The following is a 20,127-nucleotide window of genomic DNA, read 5'->3' as shown; positions in this document are numbered from 1 at the left end:
TAATTTAAAGCAAAGGACCTGCTAGCTAAGGTTGAGAGAATACTTTCTTTTTTTAGAAAAAGACTTTAATTCCATGATTTTGACACTACAAGAATCGTTGCTGGAGGATAAAAGGATAAATTTTGGGAGCTGAAGTTTCACACACACACCCCGGACCTGGGAATGTCCCACGAGACTGCCTGCTGATGAAAGATTGGAAAATTTGACAGCTGTCAAGTTGGCTGTCGAGAAGGAAATGGAGAATTTTATTTTGGTTGTTTCTGTTTGACAATTTGTAATAATTTGTTGAAAATAAGGAAGGGCTGACGCAAAACAATTTGACTTTTGGAGGGGATTAGTGACATTACAGGAATGGCTGGAGGAAAGAAAGTCCAGGGTGAATTAGACAGAGCCTTTGTTCTCTTGGGAAAGTTACAAAGCCAATATGATGTTTTGGCTACAAATGTGACGGCTCTGGGCTTAACAGTAAGCAACATTGTTGAACCTGATAAGGACTTGAAACAAGGAGCCTATCCAATGGAACAAACAGAGAAAATGGAGAGCTTTGACAATATGGAGCAGATGACAGATGTTGTTCCTGAAGAAAAGGAGGGAGAAGCAGAAATTTTGCAGAAGTCACAGGAGAGTAGCATTTTGATACCTGACAAGATGAGAAAAAAGGAAAATAAAAATTTGATGTGGAGAGCCTGGCCTGAATTGGAGGTGGAAGTTGGAGCTTGGGGGACATTTGGACCTGAAAGGAATATAAAACAAGATTTGAAGAACCTCGTAAGTTCTACTGTTGAATATGGAGGTCTGGCTGGTAGAAATATGGATCCTGTTGGGCCGAAGCTTCTTCGAGATTTGGAGTTTAACATTAAAGACTATCAAAAAGACCGGCAGAAAGGAACTGAAAGACAATTGAGAGCCTCGGACGTGAGATCGCCAGGCTAAACAGAATATTGGGACTGATGTTTGTTGTTGGGGATTGAAACCGGGAAAAGGGTGGGGGGAGTTTGGGAATCCAAAAGTATATAAACATAGTTTGTTTTATTTTTATTTTGTTTTGCTACTGGTATGGAAATGGGGTAAAGTCGTGGAAGGGAAACTCTTGGTCGATCTTAGGGAAATGATGGGTAAAATTGAATAAGCTGAAATGGTCTTATTTTTAAAATGGTTAAAACTAAATGAAAATAAAGTGAGTAAATATAAATTGAGGTAATGGAGGAAAGAAGAAAAGTAAAATAATAAAATGATAGAATAAATTAAATTAAGTTAAAATGGAGAAGTAGATCAAGGATTTGCTGAACCAATAATTTAAATTGGAATACAGGAAGGGGAGGTGTGAGGAGGTCTGAGAAACAGGGTAAGAATAAGTATATGAACAATCAGGTGTTTTTAATTGTTTCTTTTTATGTTTTTGATTTTTGTATTTTTCTTGTTTTTTCTGTTTATTTTTGTGCTTGGTGTTATATGTTTTGTTCTTTATGAAAACGCTAATAAATATTCATTTAAAAAAAAAGAAAGAATTGAACCCTGGGGCCGTCAGCATGCAAAGCTGTGGTTCTACCACGCACCTACGATGGCCCCTCCTGCTAAGGCCATGCCCAATGATACAGCGATGCCAGCTGCCTGGAAGCCGCCTTGGACGCTGGGGGTTCTGTTGCTGAAGTCTCCCGTGAAGTCAAAAGCACGGATGAGCCTGTGTGGAAGGAAAGCAACAGGGGAAAGAAAGGGGAGTCAGGCTTTGCCACATGTTCAGTGAGAGCAACCCAAAGTCCTTTCAGAAGCGTCACTGTTTTGCCAAAGCAAAGCCCATAATTTCCTCAGAATTGTGAGCTTTTCTTTAACACATGACGATTCGGTTACACTTCAATCAGGGCTCGGAAATCCCAGGCCCGGGGCCAAATGTGGGCCCTTTGGCCTTTTTGCCTGGCCCTTGTGCCACACCCCATACCAGCCCTGTTTTGCGCCCAGAATGTTTTGACTTGGCTGTAATGCACCCTTGAACTCTGATGATAATAATAATAATAATAATAATAATAATAATAATAATAATAATAATAATAAAATTTTATACCCCACCCTCCCCAGACAAGACTGGGCTCAGGGCGGCTAACACCAGGTATAAAAACAATTGATTAAAATACAACTTTAAAACAAGATTAAAATACAACATTAAAATGCAGCCTCATTTCAGTAGAAACTCAAATCAAAAACTTTTGGGGGGGATGAAAACGTCAAGTCTTCACCAAGGCCAACTATCCAAACCGGTCCTGTGTGGGCCAGAAAAAAGCCAGGGAAATCGCCAAATGGGAGTTCCATCACAGAAGGAGAAAGGAAAAAGGAAAGAGGGGAAGGGGATCAAGTTGATTCCAAGTCAAAGGCCAGGCGGAACAACTGAACAATAATGCCTCTTTGCATCTAAGGAGGGGGGAATAAGAGAGGTGAGTGTGCGTCGAAAAGTAGCCTGCTGTACTAGGGTGAAATTTGCATTTGTTACCCCGCCCACATTTGCCTCTGGCCCCGCCCACCACTAGGAAGATTACCCTGAATGGAATGTGGCTCTTGAGTTGAAAAAGGTCTTCCAGCTTCTGCTAAGTAACAGGCATTAAAATAAAAATTAAAATGCAGGTGAATTGCCGCCATAGAGTCAAGTTCTATATCTCCTTCATCCCCCACCCCAAACAAAACACACCACCTTTCAGAGATGCTCACCCTTCCTTCCCGTAGACTCCTTCAGTCGCAGCGGCAGCCGTGACGGCCCCCACAATTCCTCCTATCAGTCCTGGCATCCCGTGTAGGTTGTGGATACCACATGTGTCTTGAATACGCAGTTTGGACTCCAGGAAAGGCTGGCAGGCATGAGGGGAGAACAAGGCATTTAGAAGCAGAACCCAAAACACAGTGTTGCAATGCGGGGGGCCACTGTTCAGCCATGACCCACTTCTAGAATACTCCATTCCATGGCCACCGCCACACACTGGTTTTCTGTTCCCAAATAGTCAGCCAGTCACTGCTCAGTCAGCTGTTTCAAGGTTCCCTCTCCCTCAGGATGCTTGTCTTTTTTAAAAAATAATAATACAGTGGTACCTCGGGTTACAGACGCTTCAGGTTACAGACTCCGCTAACCCAGAAATAGGAACGCGGGTGGTTAAACCACAGACCCTAGGACTTGCCAATCAGAAGGTCGGCGGTTCAAATCCCTGTGATGGGGTGAGCTCCGGTTGCTCGGTCCCTGCTCCTGCCCACCTAGCAGTTCGAAAGCACAGCAAAGTGCAAGTAGATAAATAGGTACCGCTCTGGCGGGAAGGTAAACGGTGTTTCCATGCACTGCTCTGGTTCGCCAGAAGCAGCTTAGTCATGCTTGCCACATGACCTGGAAGATGTACGTCGGCTCCCTTGACCAATAAAGCAAGATGAGCGCCGCAACTCCACAGTCGGTCACGACTGGACCTAATGGTCAGGGGTCCCTTTACCTTTACCTTAACCCAGAAATAGTACCTCGGGTTAAGAACTTTGCTTCAGGATGAGAACAGAAATTGCACTGTGGTGGCATGGCAGCAGTGGGAGGCCCCATTAGCTAAAGTGGTGCTTCAGGTTAAGAACAGTTTCAGGTTAAGAACGGACCTCCGGAAAAAAATAAGTACGCAACCAGAGGTACCACTGTAAAGTTGTGCTTCAGCAAACCTCGAGGGTCCCTCAAGCCTACCAGTACCACCTGCTTGTGGTGAAGGTGCGGTTCCGGCTACATAGGGAGCCGTACCTGTCGTTCTCCCCCCCCCCAGCTGTTATTGGACTGCAGCTCCCATCATCCTTCACCATTGGTCATTCTGGCCAGGACTGATGGGAGATGTAGTCCAACGACATCTGGGTTCTCCGTGCCTAGTGCAGGGTAGAGGTTAGGCACAAGGAAACCCAACTTCAGATCTCCACTTGGTGAAGTAGCTCACTGCGGGACTTGGGATCTCTCAGCCTAACCAACTTCACAGGCTTGTTGTGAGAATCAAATAGAGGGGGAGGAGAGCCATGTATTCTGCCTTGAGCTCCAAGAAAGGAAGCCAAGATATAAACATAGTGGAGGGAGAAATAGGCCCCATCTGATTGGTCCTAGAACAATAGGATTCAGAATGCAGGAGTCTGATTGGTCCTAGAACAATAGGATTCAGAATGCAGGAGTCTGATTGGTCCTAGAACAATAGGATTCAGAATGCAGGAGTCTGATTGGTCCTAGAACAATGCAGCAGTATGATTGGTCCGCAGGAGCCACCCAATCCAGCTCCAGGTGGAAGTGAATCCACAACCTGATTGACCTATAGGAGAATCCCGGAATTAGCCAATCACGTGCAGCCCATTGTGTAAATAATGTATATAAAGCAGATATTTTGGGGGAACTTTCATTCCTCCTTACCACTATGAGCTGAATAAAGAGCATGAAATCCACTCTCGATTCCGAGTATATTTCACATGCATTGCCGAGGACTCTGGTACATATTATAGATCTACGGAGGGCAGAATATTGGAGATTCCCAATCCACAAGTACAGTTGAAAAGCTGCCATAAAGCATGTAGGAGCAAAGGATCGTGTCACTTGTGGGACATTTCACAATATAGTGGCATATTCGGAAGTGCAGGGTCCTTTCATGATAGTCACAGCTATGCCCCTCAAGGCCACACCCCTTCTACAATTAATATTTGAAATTTGAAATACTTTATTGTCACTTGTACAACTTGTATACAGCGAGATTACACAAGCACCCCCCACTCAGCTCTCTTAGTCTTAATTCCCCTTGTTTACTGACACCCACCCACCAAACCCGAAAGTCAGTTGCCCTGTTGTTATCTTTTCATTCAGCAGCCTAACAGCCCATGGATTGAAGCTGTTCTTTACCCTGTTGATGCGACTAATCATGCTTCTATATCTTCTGCCTGAAGGCAGGAGATCAAGAAAGTGCCGGCCACACAAGTTTCTAAACATATAAAATAATCTGAAAATTGTGCAATAATAGTAATGGGTGCATTGAAACATTGGAGCCGATTTGTAGGGGCCGAGGTAGTTTTCCCCCCAATGCATTTTTGAGGGGGCCAGGCCCCCTCAATTTTCAGAGGACATTTGGCTCCGCCTTAGCTATTCGAGAAATTGTATTGTACCCCCTCAACCAGCTGGAGAAGCTGGCGCTTCCTCATTGCAATGATCAATGCAGACCTCCATGTGTTGCCTTGAAGCTAGATCTGATATTTTCTAAAAAGAGGTGCCCTTACCGTGAAGTAGACAAACCCAATGGTAGACACAATGCCACAGATAAACCCAACAATGAGGGAGCCATATGCGGTGAGCATCATTTCTGCTGCAGTGCCCACAGCAACACCCCCTGCCAGGGTGGCATTCTGGATGTGGACCTGCACAAAACAGCAAATTCAGAATTCAACAACAACAACAACAGTTTTATTATTTATACCCTGACCGTCTAGCTGTGTTCATGGAAGAACCTTAAGGACCACCATTTACAGCACAAGGCTTCCTGTTTACTGAGGCGCAGTTAGGCCAGGGGTGGTGCCCTTCACACATTTTGGATTCCAACTCCCACCATCCCTGAAGGTTGTCCACTGCTGGCTGGGGCTGATGGGAGCTGGAGTCCAGCGACATCTGGAAGACCATGGGTTCCCCATCCCTGTTTTACAAAGGATGGAAGTGAAACTCACATCCCTTATCTCTCACATGCTGGTCCATACAGTCTTAGGTTGTGTACATTTATACTTCTGAAGTACAATCAGAGAACCTTTTACCCCTCAGCGAATCCTGTACTTTACCCCTGTACTTTACCTGTACTTTACCCCTAGCAGCTACAATTCCTGGCAATTGTTAAAAGAAAATTACAAGGCCCGGAATTCTTTGAGGGAAGGAACATGCTTTAAAGTAGGCATAGCCAAGCTTGGCCCTCCAGATGTTTTGGGACTACAACTCCCATCACCCCTAGCTAACAGGCCCAGCGGTCATGGATGATGGGAACTGTAGTCCCAAAACATCTGGAGGGCCAAGTTTGGCTTTAAAGTGTGCATACTTTGCCTTATTCTCCTTCTGTCGTCACCCTTTCTGGAGTCCTGTGGTGATGTCTTCTTCCGTCACTCTTCTATAAACTGTTGGAAGCCAACCAAACCTTCCCAGCTCATTTGTCAAGCCTCTGCCCTTCTCCTTTCATGGAATCTCCCTCCTCTTGTCAGTTGCCCCTGCTGTTTGCTAGCACTTTGCTCCTGGACATTTGCAGGTTATCTTCAACTCATTTTTACTCAAAACAGACCCCCCCCCTTAAATTAATGGGCCTACGTTAGGCCATTAATTTCAATGGGTCTACCCTGACTAAAATTTAATTAGCTATTACCCTATGTTTACCTATGATTGCACATATTATTTGTTTTGCACTCATTGCAGCTGAGATTGGAGCCTTCGCAGTCCATGGATCTTCGACAGACACCCTCACTGAATTGGTTTCAGTGCCTGCTAAAATGCTGGTGTGTCTGGACATGTGGTTTTAATTAGGATAAGTGTTTTATTAGAGCGGGTAACGGCAAGGTTGCAGGTTCGATCCCCATATGGGATGGCTGCATATTCCTTCATTGCAGGTGTTCAGACTAGATGATCCTCAGGGTCCCTTCTATCTTTACAAGTCTATGATAACGGTTTCATTTTATATTTTAATTTCTTTTATATAACTTGATTTCTTATGTTTGTTTTTATGTTTTTAAAATCACCACTTTAGATCACATTTTGTAAATCCCTGGGAGGTATCCCTGTTCTAGTAAGTGACACATAAATCTTGTTAAATAGAATAAATAAATAAGCTGAGGTGTGCCCAGACTGTCAGTAGGAGGTGGGTTCAAGTGCACACTGGGAAACTGAGCTTTGTGCAGTTAAAGTGGATTAAAGTGCTTTGGTGACCTCAAGAAAATCACTTAATGGCAACAACAACAACTTTTGTGGTTAGGAAAGTGTTGGGGGAATGCGTTGAAAAGTGTATGATGAACCAATGATTCACAGGATGTAAACACTGCAGAAGCAAATTAGGATGAATGGTCATTGTCATATATAGCCTACCAGGAAATGAATAAGAATGAAAGCTCAGTCAACACCAGATATGATAATCTAACCCCATGAGCTTTCTTCAAGCAAATCAGGATGACTGCTCAATGAGCATGTCATGCAGATAAGTAGCAGAATTCCAAGCCTTGCATCAGGGCTAGCCAACTCCCATCAGACCCAGCCAGTATAGTCAAGGATCGGGGATGATGGAGGTTGCAGTTGGAACAATATCTGGAGGGAGACCACCTTGGCTACCCAAGGAAGGTGAGAAGGGCTGTAGTTCAAAGGCAGAGCACACGTTTGTTCTCCAACTTTGTAGAGTTCAGTTCCCTATCAGGCGTTAGAATCAAAGTCACAGAATCAAATAATTGTAGAGTTGGAAGGGACAGATATGCTGCCCCTACCGGTTATGGCTGTGGGATGTAGTCCATTGGAGCAGTCAAATGCAACATTCCTTGTCTGCCTAGAGTGGACACAGACAGGGGGATGTTGAACCAGCCAGCTGAACTTCCTGTCCCACCTGGTCTGGAGCATCCTCCCCCTGCATGTTACCAGGGAGGTGGGCGTGACCCTGGCAGACCCCACAAAAGGTCCAGCCACGCAGCCATCCTCCTCTTTTGATGCCTTTTCTTCTCTTGGACTGCACTGCTGGCTCCCTGCCAGCAGCACAGGGTCTCATCCTTACAAGGATGTTAGCCACACTGTATCTGTAACTATAAGCTAAAGCCTGCCTTCAGGGATCCAACTGTGAACTGAATGTGAGTAAACCTCTTATTACTTTTAAAAGAAGCTTCTTGTGTCTTTATTCTTTTTTAGGAGGGATAAAAGGGGACTCACCAGGAACAGAACCCAATCTGAACAATGCCAGATTGGATTGCTTAAGTAAAGAGGTTCAAACGACTCTGCCAACTAACTTCCTGCTATATATTGGGGAATGTCGCTCTGCTGCTGACTCATAAGCATGCGTTAGGAAGGATACTATGAAATCAATAAATCCTCTTGTAATAATAATAATAATAATAATAATAATAATAATAATAATAATAAATTTTATTTATATCCCACCCTCCCCAGCCGAAGCCGGGCTCAGGGCGGCTAACAACACTAAAATAGTGCAACATTATAAAAAGATTATAAAAATTAATTAAAATCAAAATTGATGGCAACAATAAACTAAAGTTTAGTAAAGATTGCCAAAGGAGGGAGTCAGGCTGCGCCCTGACCAAAGGCCTGGTGGAACAGCTCTGTCTTGCAGGCCCTGCGGAAAGATGTCAAGTCCTGCAGGGCCCTAGTCTCTTGTGACAGAGCGTTCCACCAGGTTGGAGCCGCAGCCGAAAAAGCCCTGGCTCTAGTTGAGGCCAGCCTAACCTCTCTGTGGCCTGGGACCTTCAAGATGTTTTTATTTGAAGACTGTAAGTTCCTCTGTGGGGCATACCAGGAGAGGCGGTCCCGTAGGTACGAGGGTCCTAGGCCGTATAGGGCTTTGAAGGTTAAAACCAGCACCTTAAACTTGATCCTGTACTCCACCGGGAGCCAGTGCAGCTGGTATAGCACCGGATGAATGTGATCTCGCAGCGAAGACCCCGTAAGGAGTCTCGCTGCGGCATTCTGCACCCGCTGGAATTTCTGGGTCAGTCTCAAGGGCAGCCCCATGTAGAACGAGTTACAATAATCCAGTCTGGAGGTGACCGTCGCGTGGATCACAGTGGCTAGGTCAGGGCGAGAGAGGTAAAGAGCCAACTGCTTAGCTTGGCGGAGATGAAAAAATGCCGCCTTTGTTATAGCTGCAATCTGCGCCTCCATGGAGAGGGAGGTGTCGAAGATTACACCCAAACTCTTAACGGACAGTGCTGGCACTAATTGCACCCCCGCAAGAGATGGGAGTTGCCCCCTCAATCCCACATCATCCCGTCCCAGCCAGAGGACCTCTGTCTTCGAATGATTTAACTTCAACCGGCTCCCACGTAACCATCCAGCCACAGCTTCCAAGCATCTGGTCAGTGTATCTGGGGCCGAGTCAGGATGGCCATCCATCAACAGATAGAGTTGGGTGTCATCAGCATACTGATGGCAGCCCAGCCCAAAACTCCGGACAAGCTGGGCGAGAGGGCGCATAAAGATGTTAAAAAGCATCGGGGAGAGTATCGCACCCTGAGGCACTCCACACACCAAGGAGTGGCGGGATGACAATTCCCCCCAAGCGCCACCCTCTGTCCCCGACCAGAGAGAAGCAAGCGCAGCCATTGAAGGACTGTGCCCTGGATCCCCACGTCGGCAAGGCGGTGGTCCAGGAGTTCGTGATCGACCATGTCAAAGGCTGCTGACAGATCTAGAAGAATCAGCAGCCCCGACCCGCTTCGATCCAGCTGTCTACGAAGATCATCTGTTAGGGCGACCAGAGCCGTCTCGGTCCCATGACCAGCACGGAAGCCGGACTGGAATGGATCCAGAGCTGATGTTTCATCCAGAAACCTACCAAGCTGTTCAGCAACCGCTCTCTCAATCACCTTACCCAGGAATGGAAGATTCGAAACCGGGCGGTAATTGGATAGATCTAAAGGATCTAATGATGTTTTCTTTAAGAGCGGGCGCACCACTGCCTCCTTCAGTTCCCCTGGGAATGTCCCCGTGCCAAGGGACAAATTGATGATGTCCCCCAGGGGGGACCACACCTCGTCTGGACACGCTCTAATCAGCCAGGACAGGCACTGGTCGAGAGGACAAGTGGTGGGCTTTCCAGCTTGGAGGAGTCTGTCCACATCGGCTGGGGATATACGGTCAAAGTGGTCCAATACTGGACCCGAGGACAGTCGAGGGGCCTCCAGTTCCTTTATTGTATCCAGATTGGCAGGGAGGTCATGGCGGAGCAACAGGACCTTCTCCGCAAAAGCTCGCAAATGCCTCACAGCTGTGTGTTGTAGTATCTACAACATTCCCACAATAGCATCCATGAAAGGTCTCAATAAATATTCTTCAATAAATATGAGAGGTTGTTTGCTCTTCCTGCTCAGTTCCTGCTCAGCCCCTCCTAGGCTGAACACACCTCCTCAGACATATCCAGATTTCATTGGATACCAGAATTAGGCACCTACCTGCCCTCACTTCCTTTCTGAAAAGAGGAGACATGCAAAGAGGTTCTCTCTGTGTACAAACGTGGTAGTGACTGGTGCCCATGGGATTTGTTCCACCAGCTTCAAAAGCTTGGTGATCTTGCCCTACATTTGCACTCAAATAATCTCAGGATTAGAAAGACCTCTCTCTGGATCCTGGGAGAGTTGTTGACAGTCTGAGCAGACAATAGTGGACTATAGACAGTCTCAGTATAATGGAGTTTCCTGCATTCAGTAAGCTATACTCTTATCAAGGGAAAGTGACGCTCCTCCTCTTGCTCTCCAGAACCCAATTCTGTCTACTTGGTTCCACTGATTATCCTTCCGTTCTTTATTTTCCACTGGTGCCAGCTGCACGGCTGAAGAGATAAGCCTTCTCAGTTAAAAGGCACACTGAATAGTGGCTTGCCTCTTCAACATTTAGCGGAAAACGTTAACATTTTTTCCTCCCTTGCTCTTCCATAATGGCCATTGGCGGTCCTTGGAAAAGTGGTTTGAAACCACTACACCCAAGAATTTTGGAAACCTTTAATTTCTCTGCAACTCCCCCCACAATAATTGCTTGCCAGAGGCGTGTGTGCATGTGTATCTCCCTACAGTTCCTAAGAGCCCACAAAACACAAGGAGCAAAGAAGGGAGTGTGCTTATGTACCCCATGCTAGTGGTGGCAATGTGAAGATCGTCAGTCTTTGCTCACCATGTTCAGCTTGCCTTTCTTCTGCAACAAGCTCGAGAAGGCCACGGTCGTGAGGACACAGGCCGCCAGAGAGCAATAGGTGTTGATGGCAGCTCGGTGTTGGGCATCTCCATGATCAGAAATGGCAGAGTTGAAACTGGGCCAGTACATCCATAGAAATAAGGTGCCTGGAGGAGGAGGAAGGATGAACTAACTTGCAACATCAGATTAACAGAAGCATCTAGATCAGTGGTTCCCAGCCTTTTCGGTATGTCAACCCACAAATCCAATTTTACTTGGGTTCATGACCCATTCATTCGTTGTAACATGAATTTGGGGCTGTAGTTCTTCTTTGCCACCAGCGAGTGGTCCCCAAGAGTTAAAATATAAGTCTCAAGCCTTGGCAGTAACCATTATCAGGAATCCTGGCAGACAGGATTTCTGCTGTAGACCGATTCCTGTGATGTACGGTATTTCTGCTGTAGACCACCTCCTTTTATGATGTACGTATGATGTTTTGGGGGTTGGTCTTGGGCTACAGGGTGGGAAACTTCAAAAGTCTATATAAGGGGTTGCACACCATTGTTCAAGGTTCTCCCTCCAGCGTGTGGGGAGTGAGGACCCTGTTGCAACAGTTAATAAAAATCAGGCTTACTAGCCGCTTTGCTTCTCAATACCCTCTGGTTGGCCTCTGTTATTTTCTCCTACTGATAGGGAACCCACTTAAGGACTCTATACGGGCTCTTGGATACCCCATAAGGGAAAAGGAGCAGTTTTTTTCTATAACACACCGCCGATGTAGAACAGGCTGACACTGAGCTTTGTGAGCTGACAAAGAAGCACGCTGTCATCTGCAGACCATTTCATTGTTCAATCTGTCTCTGAGCTACTTTGGCAGGATTAAGGATGGAGAGAAGGGACATTCTTCTCATTAGCAACTGGGGCCGATCTTCCCTAAGCCTGGCCACCCTGCAAGCTGAAGGCGGAAAGCATCAAAAACCAAAGGCAAATCTTACCAATCATAGAGAAGAGATCTGAGTGGTAGACAGAACCCTGCTTATCTTTGGTCTGCTCCAAGTTGGGCCGATACAAAATGGCGGTCACCACTAGTCCAAAGTAAGCGCCAAATGTGTGAATGGTCATGGATCCACCAGCATCTTTAACCTGCAGTGATGGGAGAGAACAGGGGTCAGTCTTGGGAAGGAACGGGAGGGTCTCCATGACTGTCCCACAAGCAGCTAAACCACATTGAGAAAATCCCCTCACAGAGCAACAATTCTCAGAACGGTTTTACAATCCAATCCCTCTTCACAGAGAACTCTGGGAATTATAGTTCTGTGAGGGGAATAAGGGCCTCCTAACAACTCTCAGAACCCTTACCAAACTACAGCTGCCAGGATTATTTGGGAGAATCCATGACTGTTAAAAGTGTTTTGAATGTGTGGTGTTTTAAATGCATGCCCTCCAACATGTTATGGCGAAAAACTGGGATGCGCATCTTCCAGGCTGCGCTCCCAGTGCGAGAGTACACAGCCAAAACACCTCACATTTTGGGGCTCCATGATCTCATGACATATCGAGATCTCACATGTTTTCAGGTACCATGCTCTCATGGATGTTCCCATTTAATCGGGGCAGTTGAGTGGTATGTAAAACATATGGTGTGAATGTGGCGAATCTTGGCAACAGTGGAAGCTTTCTCCAATGTAGTCAACGAACCCTCCCCAAGCTCAGGACCACAGCAGAAGTCAAAGGCTTAAAGCTCCCCAACACCCCAGATCTAGATTGAGGGAGGCCTGTGCTCACTCACCCTTTAAAATAGGGGTAGGCAACCTAAGGCCTGTGGGCCGGATACGGCCCAATCACCTTCTCAATCCGGCCCGTGGACGGTCCGGGAATCAGCATGTTTTTACATGAGTAGAATGTATCCTTTTATTTAAAATGCATCCCTGGGTTATTTGTGGGGCATAGGAATTCGTTCATCCCCCCAATATATAGATATAGATATAGATATAGATATAGATATAGATATAGATATAGATATAGATATAGATATATAGATATAGATATATAGATATAGATGCTTTCGTAGATTTTCACGGGTATAGGAATGCAGGTTTTGGTGTCTTCGGGTGTCTTCCCGTGTAAGAGTCGAGGTGTCTGTGCGACGTTTCGACGAGGTCTCACTCGTCATCTTCAGGCTGGTGCTTTCGGCTTCTTGTTACTGGTCCAGCTTGCATCTTCCCAGGTGCTGGAAGGAGCCAGTGAGATGTGTGAGGATAGTTGCAGGAGTCTAGACCCAAACACACAACAGAGAGCACCAGCCTGAAGATGACGAGTGAGACCTCGTCGAAACGTCGCACAGACACCTCGACTCTTACACGGGAAGACACCCGAAGACACCAAAACCTGCATAGATATAGATATAGATATAGATATAGATATAGATAGATAGATAGATAGATGATAGATAGATAGATAGATAGATGATAGATAGATAGATAGATAGATAGATAGATAGATAGATAGATAGATAGTCCGGCCCACCACATGGTCTGAGGGACCACGGCTGAAAAAGGTTGCTGACCCCTGCTTTAAAACAATTACTATTTGTGCAATTGCTAATCCCATGAGTGGTGTTCTGTCCAGTTTGGTTCTGAGCTTGGCACACATAAAAGAAGAATGTTATGCGGGAAAATATAGGAAACTAATCTGGCTTTCCGTTTATGGAGTGAATTCATTGTAATATTATTTGGTGCAACTGACATGAATTTGGCAAACAAGTAATATTTCCCAGCGTTTGCAACATTGGTGGGCCTGAGTGAAGCCCAAGGCTGTCCTTGCATCCCACACAGTGACCAAAAAAAATCTATTTTTGAGCTTGCCTCCCTCAGGGCACAGTCCAATTCCTCTATCTGATGGTCTGAGGAATGTCTTCCTCTGGGGGCCTTTACACACCATTGCCCTACTTGTGCAATCACATTCCACAAGGCCAGGACTAACTCCAGGTTTTTGTGTGCTTTGGAAAAGAGACCTGCGCTGGGCAGGTCTTAAAGCTTAAAGCTCACCAACACCCCCTCCCCATTATTATTATTATTATTATTATTATTATTATTATTATTATTATTATTTGCCAGAGTCCTGATCTAGATTGGGGAAGGCCTGTGCCGACTCACCCTTTAAAACAACTACTATTTGTGCAATTGCTAATCCCATGAGTGGCATTCTGTCCAGTTTGGTTCTGTCCCTCAAGCAGTTTTCCTTTCATCCCTCCCCTACCCACACAGGTAGGAATTCGCTCTGCTCCATCTGCACTATACATTTAAAGCAGTATCATACACAGTCACAGCTTCCCCCAAAGAATCCTGGGAAATGTAGCTGGTTAAGGGTGCTGAGAGTTGGAAGGAAATCCCCTATTGTCAGGATGCTGTCAGCGGCTCCCAGCTGGTTGCCCAGGAAAGTATAAAGACAAGGAAACGTTTCATACAGTCCTTTTTATTTCATACTTTACAGAACCCAGCCTCTTGGATAACGGCGTGGTCCTGAGTAAATCTCCACTCCCCTTCTCTCCCACTTCTTCATTCGTCATCTCTTCTACGGGTGCTGATAAATGCCCTCTGTCTTTGAGCTCTTTGCTCTCCTACTTTTAAGGCTCGCCGGGTTCTGGGAGATGGTGGGTCTGGAATGCTTTCTAGTGATAACATGTCAGCCAGCTGCTGCTCCGGCCCTGCCTGCTCCTCCACTCCCCTGATTTCCCAACTTTCCCCTTCATCTGCCTCTGAGCTGCAACCTCCCTCACCCCCTTGTTGTAAAGCTGTACTGTCTTCCTCTTCCTCCTCCCTGGAAGGGTCAGGATGGGGAGGCAGTCTCCACCATTCTCCTTACAGAGCAGCAGAGGACTTTGGGCTTTCAGATTTCAGGGGCGCCCTATGCAATACCAAAATTTGGTGCCTCGCCCCTGGCCTCTCATCTTCCTTTGTTTGTCATTGTTACAACGTCCCTGAAGCACCCTCTAGGCTTGGCTCCCAGTGTGGGCGAAGCAGTCGCTCTGCCCTAAATCCACTTGTGTGCAGAGCTATATTTCCCAAAGTTTCCTGGGAAGGAGAATTAATTGTGAAACCACTTGGGCACTAGTAAGTGTCTGTGGACTCAGCTACATTGGCAAAGAAATCGCGACTCATATGCGCTGTATATTCATTAAAACACTTGACACCATTTTTGCCAACCCGATTTCTTATACAAAGTTTACGGCGCGTTTAACTGAAACACTTCTTGGATGTGTCTAGATCCAGCCTGTGTGTGTGTGTGTGTGTGTGTGTGTGTGAGAGAGAGAGTGAGTGTGTGAGTGTGTGAGTGTGACAGAGAGAGAGAGAGAGAGAGAGAGAGAGAGAGAGAGAGAGAATGAAATAGCCTTACATGGAGCAGGTCCAGTAGGATGTATTCATTAACGGAGAAGAGAGTCACTTGAAACAATGTCATGATCAGCAGCTGCACAGGACTGATTTTGCCCAGGACGGCGCCAAAGGCGATGCAGACAGAACCCACACAGAAATCTGCACCAATCATGCTGAGAGGAAGAGGAAGAGGAAGGTTAGAAATGAAGCACATTTATGTATATACAGTGGTACCTCGGGTTACAAACACTTCAAGTTACGCGTTTTCGGGTTGCGCACCACGCCAAACCTGGAAGTACCAGAACAGGTTACTTCTGGGTTTCGGTGCTTGTGCATGCGCAGAAATGCTAAATCACGCTTTGTGCATGCACAGAAGTGCCAAATCATGACCCGCGCATGCACAGACACAGCGCTGCGGGTTGTGAACATGCCTCCCGCACAGATCACGTTCGCAACCCAAGGTTCCTGTATATCAAAACCTGTATAAACCAGTGTACTTCCACCTTGAGTCCCCAGACATTGTTGGACCAGTAGCGAATCGTGTGTTGGGTGGCAAGCAGGTATGGTGCAATGACACATCACCTTGTAATTTTCACCACACCATTGTCCTTCTGCCGCTAATTCCACCCACATGACTGACTGGAGATCAGGCAAGCACCACTGCCTCCCCATGCTGCCCGCTACTGCATTGAATCACAACTCCCATCATCCTGACCATTAGCTAAGCTGGCTACAGTGATGATGGGAGTTGTAGTCCAACAGGACCCAAGGATGAAGCAAGGCTGGTATAAACTGAATCCCTTCCGTATCAGGAGGCCCTCAAGAATCACAGGGAGGACAGAAACACGACGTGTGGATCTTCCATCTTTCCTGGTTATATACGCTTCAGGTTACAGACTCCGATAACCCAGAAATAGTACCTTGGGTTAAGAACTTTGCTTCAGGATGAGAACAGAAATCGTGCTCCGGCAGTCGGGCAGCAGCAGGAGGCCCCATTAGCTAAAGTGGTGCTTCAGATTAAGAACAGTTTCAGGTTAAGAACAGACCTCCGGAATGAATTAAGTTCTTAACCCAAGGTATCACTGTAGATTCCTTGCGGTAGGGGCCTGTATTTCTGACTTAACTGACCCTGTGGTGGTATGCTACAGAGATATAGTAAATAACAGCTGGGCTATTGTCTTGATCCAACTGGCTCATCTTATATTTTTCTGACTATTCAGACTCTTAATGCCATATTTTAATGCTCCAAGCATTCATTTTGTCCTATTAACAATTCTGTGAAACTCAGAAGTTTCCATATCTTTCTGGTTCCCTATAGGGCGAAAGGATTCCGTCTCACTCGCCAGCCCTCCTTCCCTGTGTATATCTTTATATTCAAATACAGTGGTACCTCAGGTTAAGAACTTAATTCGTTCTGGAGGTCTGTTCTTAACCTGAAACTGTTCTTAACCTGAAGCACCACTTTAGCTAATGGGGCCTCCTGCTGCTGCCGCGCCTCCGCTGCACGATTACTGTTCTCATCTTGAAGCAAAGTTCTTAACCCGAGGTACTATTTCTGGGTTAGTGGAGTCTGTAACCTGAAGCGTCTATAACCTGAAGCGTCTGTAACCCGAGGTACCACTGTACAACAAACTGGTTCTTTTCACCAGTGTATCACACTAACCTTATAGTCCAACCAAGAAATATGGGTTCCCCACCCTCACCCCAGCCAGGTTCCATATGGGCAAACTTACCTTTCCACTCCAATGAGTATCTTCCCGTTCTCAAAGGTATGAAACCAGCCCTGAACCAGGAGAGCCCACTGGATCCCAAAGGCGGCAAGGAGGAAGTTGAATGCGACAGCCCCAAAACCATAGCGTTGAAGAAATGTCATGAGGAACCCAAAGCCCACGAAAATCATCACATGAACATCTTGGAAAGCTGCATTAAAGAAAGAAATTTCATTGACATTGGTTCAAAAACGTGTGTTCAATAGAATAAGAAAACAAGAAGAACATAACATTTAGAGAAGATTGGAAAATGTTTATTGAATACATGGGAAATAACTGTACAGCTGAAAACGCTGTCAGCATTAAGATAAATTCAACAGTGTAAATAAATTATGATGGATGTAATAATGGAATACTGAATGGTATAGTTTCTGTAAAATATGCAGGGATTGTAACATGAACCATGGAATGAGAAGAAGGGAAGTTAGTGATATCTTAAGGATGTAAAAGGGACACAGTGGTGCTGTGGGTTAAACCACAGAGCCTAGGACTTGCTGATCAGAAGGTCGGTAGTTCGAATCCCTGTGATGGGGTGAGCTCCCGTTGCTTGGTCCCTGCTCCTGCCAACCTAGCAGTTCAAAAGCACATCAAAGTGCAAGTAGATAAATAGGTACCGCTCCAGCGGGAAGGTAAACGGTGTTTCCGTGTGCTGCTCTGGTTTGCCAGAAGCAGCTTAGTCATACTGGCCACATGACCCAGAAGCTGTACGCCAGCTCCCTCGGCCAATAAAGCGAGATGAGCGCCGCAACCCCAGAGTCGGCCACGACTGGACCTAATGGTCAGGGGTCCCTTTGCCCTATACCTTTAAGGATGAAAAATGAGTAAATTGTAAAACAGAAAATTTAATAAAAATTATATATAAAAACAAAAATCTGTGCTCACCCCAACCCTCATCTGACTTTATCTGCATATCTAGCAACCATGCTCGCTTCCTGTTTCATTTCAATTCACTTTTAATTCCCACACCACCTTTCAATATTACTATGCACAAGGCACTTTACAGCAACAAAATATGCAACAAAGAACACACACCAGATGATAATCTGATCCAATACAAAAAGTCATTATAAAACATAACTTTAAAATGGAATGGCTTAAATCAAACGAAGTAATATTCAATAATCTATTAGAATATAACAGTACACAATAAAATCAATTCTCAAAATACCTGCAAATAATAATTAAACAGAAATTCACTCTTAACAATCACAATAAATAATCACTAAACTATGATCAATAAAAATAACTGCAAGTAGCGATGCATAAAATACCACAATACCTACATGTAAAAGGATCAAGTTGAGAAACAAAGATGCACAACTTATAAAACTATTTTTAAAAAAAAATCCCAAAAGCTAAAAATCCCTAAAAATCCCTAAATGCTGCTGAGGACTATCACACATAAGTGGCATCGAATGATGCCTTAAGAATACAAAAACATAAGTAGAGCTCTAGTGGATCAGTGGAATATACTTAGGAAACTGCATCATACGAAGTCAGATCATTGGCCAATCTAGCATACTATTGTCCAATGACAATGACTTTCAAGAAGGAGCCTTTTCCTAGTCCAGCTGGAGATGCTGGGGACTGAATCTAGGAAGCAAAACCTCCTGCAAGCAAAACAGATGCTCAACCACTATAGTCTTTCCCTCTTAGTATCAGACCAGGGGACCACCTAATTGCGTTGGTTTTAAAATTTTGTTTGTTGTTTTGGTTAGAGGGGAAATACTTTAGATATATTAAAAAGGAGAATTCCCTGGGTGTCTAGATCAAGGTTTGGGGTAAGTACTCTTTGATGAGAGAGCACCAGCAGAGATTTAAAAGCACAAACATGCAGCAAAGTAAAGCAAGGAAATATAGGCTATTAGACTTTTAAAATATCCCCTTCTAAGTTGCCTCCAAAGCCCCCCATTTCCCTTAGCATAGAAAGAGACCACATGTTTGGTAAGTTAAAAAATGATTTACTTACCAACTTTTCAAAGGTCAGATTCATGTGTTTTTCCATACAGCAGCAAGAAAAGACAGGCGGTATAACTTAGGCTGCTGAATGGTAAATGTTTCTAAATTATTTGTATAGAAACACAAAGATGGCTTGTTTAAGCCATACGGTCAAAGCTTGGACCTCCTCACTAGTCAGATTTACAGAGTGGAAGAGAGAGAACAGAGTTTGGTAACCTTTTCTCCCAAGGTGAAGGGGTTTGACCCAGTTAAGCTGGGCAGGACAGCTTATCCTATGGTAATCTTATAATTATACAATAATAATAACTAGCCATGCATTGCAATGACCAATGCAGACCCCATGTGTTGCTTTGCAGCTAGATCTACTGCTGTGCACATATGCGGCAAATGATTTGGTATGCTCTAGTATCTTCTTTCAGAGTGACTTAAGTTGTGTTTCCCATGAAATTTCATTGTATGTAGCAGAACTTGCATATCATTCTCTTGAAACTGAAGCAGCTAGAGTTTCATTCCTAAATGCTTAGGTTTGGAGACATACAGAACAACTCTGAGCTCATCAAGACTTCGTTCAGATCCGAGGGCCTTCTGGCAGTTCCCTCACTGCGAGAAGTAAGGTGAAAGGGAACCAGGCAGAGGGTCTTCTCGGTGGTGGTACCCGCCGTGTGGTGGAACGGCCTCCCATCAGATGTCAAAGAAATAAACAACTATCTGACTTTTAGAAGATATCTGAAGGCAGCCCTGTTTACGGAAGCTTTTAATGTTCAATGCTTTATCGTGTTTTTAATATTCTGTTGGGAGCTGGCCAGAGTGGCTGGGGAAACCCAGTCAGATGGGCGGGGTATAAATAAATGATGATGATGATGATGATGATGATGATGATGATGATGTGAAAGCAAGCATATTTGTGAAACCCCAAACTGTGGACTTCTCATTCAGAAACCGCTAGAAGAGACTGGAAACATCCTGTTATTTGACGTTGCCATTGACGTATCGTGTGTGTGTGTGTGTGTGTGTGTGTGACAAAATTAGTAAAACGTATCACACGCTGATATACTGGCCATTTGCACTACACAAGGTGCACAGTGCACAGCAATTTCCCACCCACCCCCTTGGGCTTCTGCAACTCTGTCTGCATTGCAAAACAAGTCTATACATTTCCAGC

The 20,127-nt window shown here is 45.2% G+C and overlaps 1 protein-coding gene across 1 annotated transcript in view; it reads right to left on the bottom strand.

Moving 5' to 3' along the window:
• The window catches only part of RHCG (Rh family C glycoprotein), a 42,495-nt gene that overhangs the window by 5,550 nt on the left and 16,818 nt on the right, over nucleotides 1–20,127 (bottom strand). The window contains exons 2-8 of the mRNA XM_082198643.1: nucleotides 16,971–17,157; nucleotides 15,260–15,410; nucleotides 11,860–12,007; nucleotides 10,865–11,031; nucleotides 5,242–5,379; nucleotides 2,698–2,834; nucleotides 1,557–1,681 (exon numbers count right to left, since the gene is read on the bottom strand). Coding sequence (XP_082054769.1) covers nucleotides 1,557–1,681; nucleotides 2,698–2,834; nucleotides 5,242–5,379; nucleotides 10,865–11,031; nucleotides 11,860–12,007; nucleotides 15,260–15,410; nucleotides 16,971–17,157 — 1,053 coding nt within the window. The remainder of the gene's footprint in view (nucleotides 1–1,556; nucleotides 1,682–2,697; nucleotides 2,835–5,241; nucleotides 5,380–10,864; nucleotides 11,032–11,859; nucleotides 12,008–15,259; nucleotides 15,411–16,970; nucleotides 17,158–20,127) is intronic.

The sequence above is a fragment of the Podarcis vaucheri genome (genome assembly GCF_965113315.1).
Source record: "Podarcis vaucheri genome assembly, chromosome: 14".
Taxonomy (NCBI): Eukaryota; Metazoa; Chordata; class Lepidosauria; order Squamata; family Lacertidae; genus Podarcis; species Podarcis vaucheri.
The sequence above is the reverse complement of the archived record's forward strand: the minus strand, read 5'-3'. Positions and strand labels throughout refer to the sequence as shown.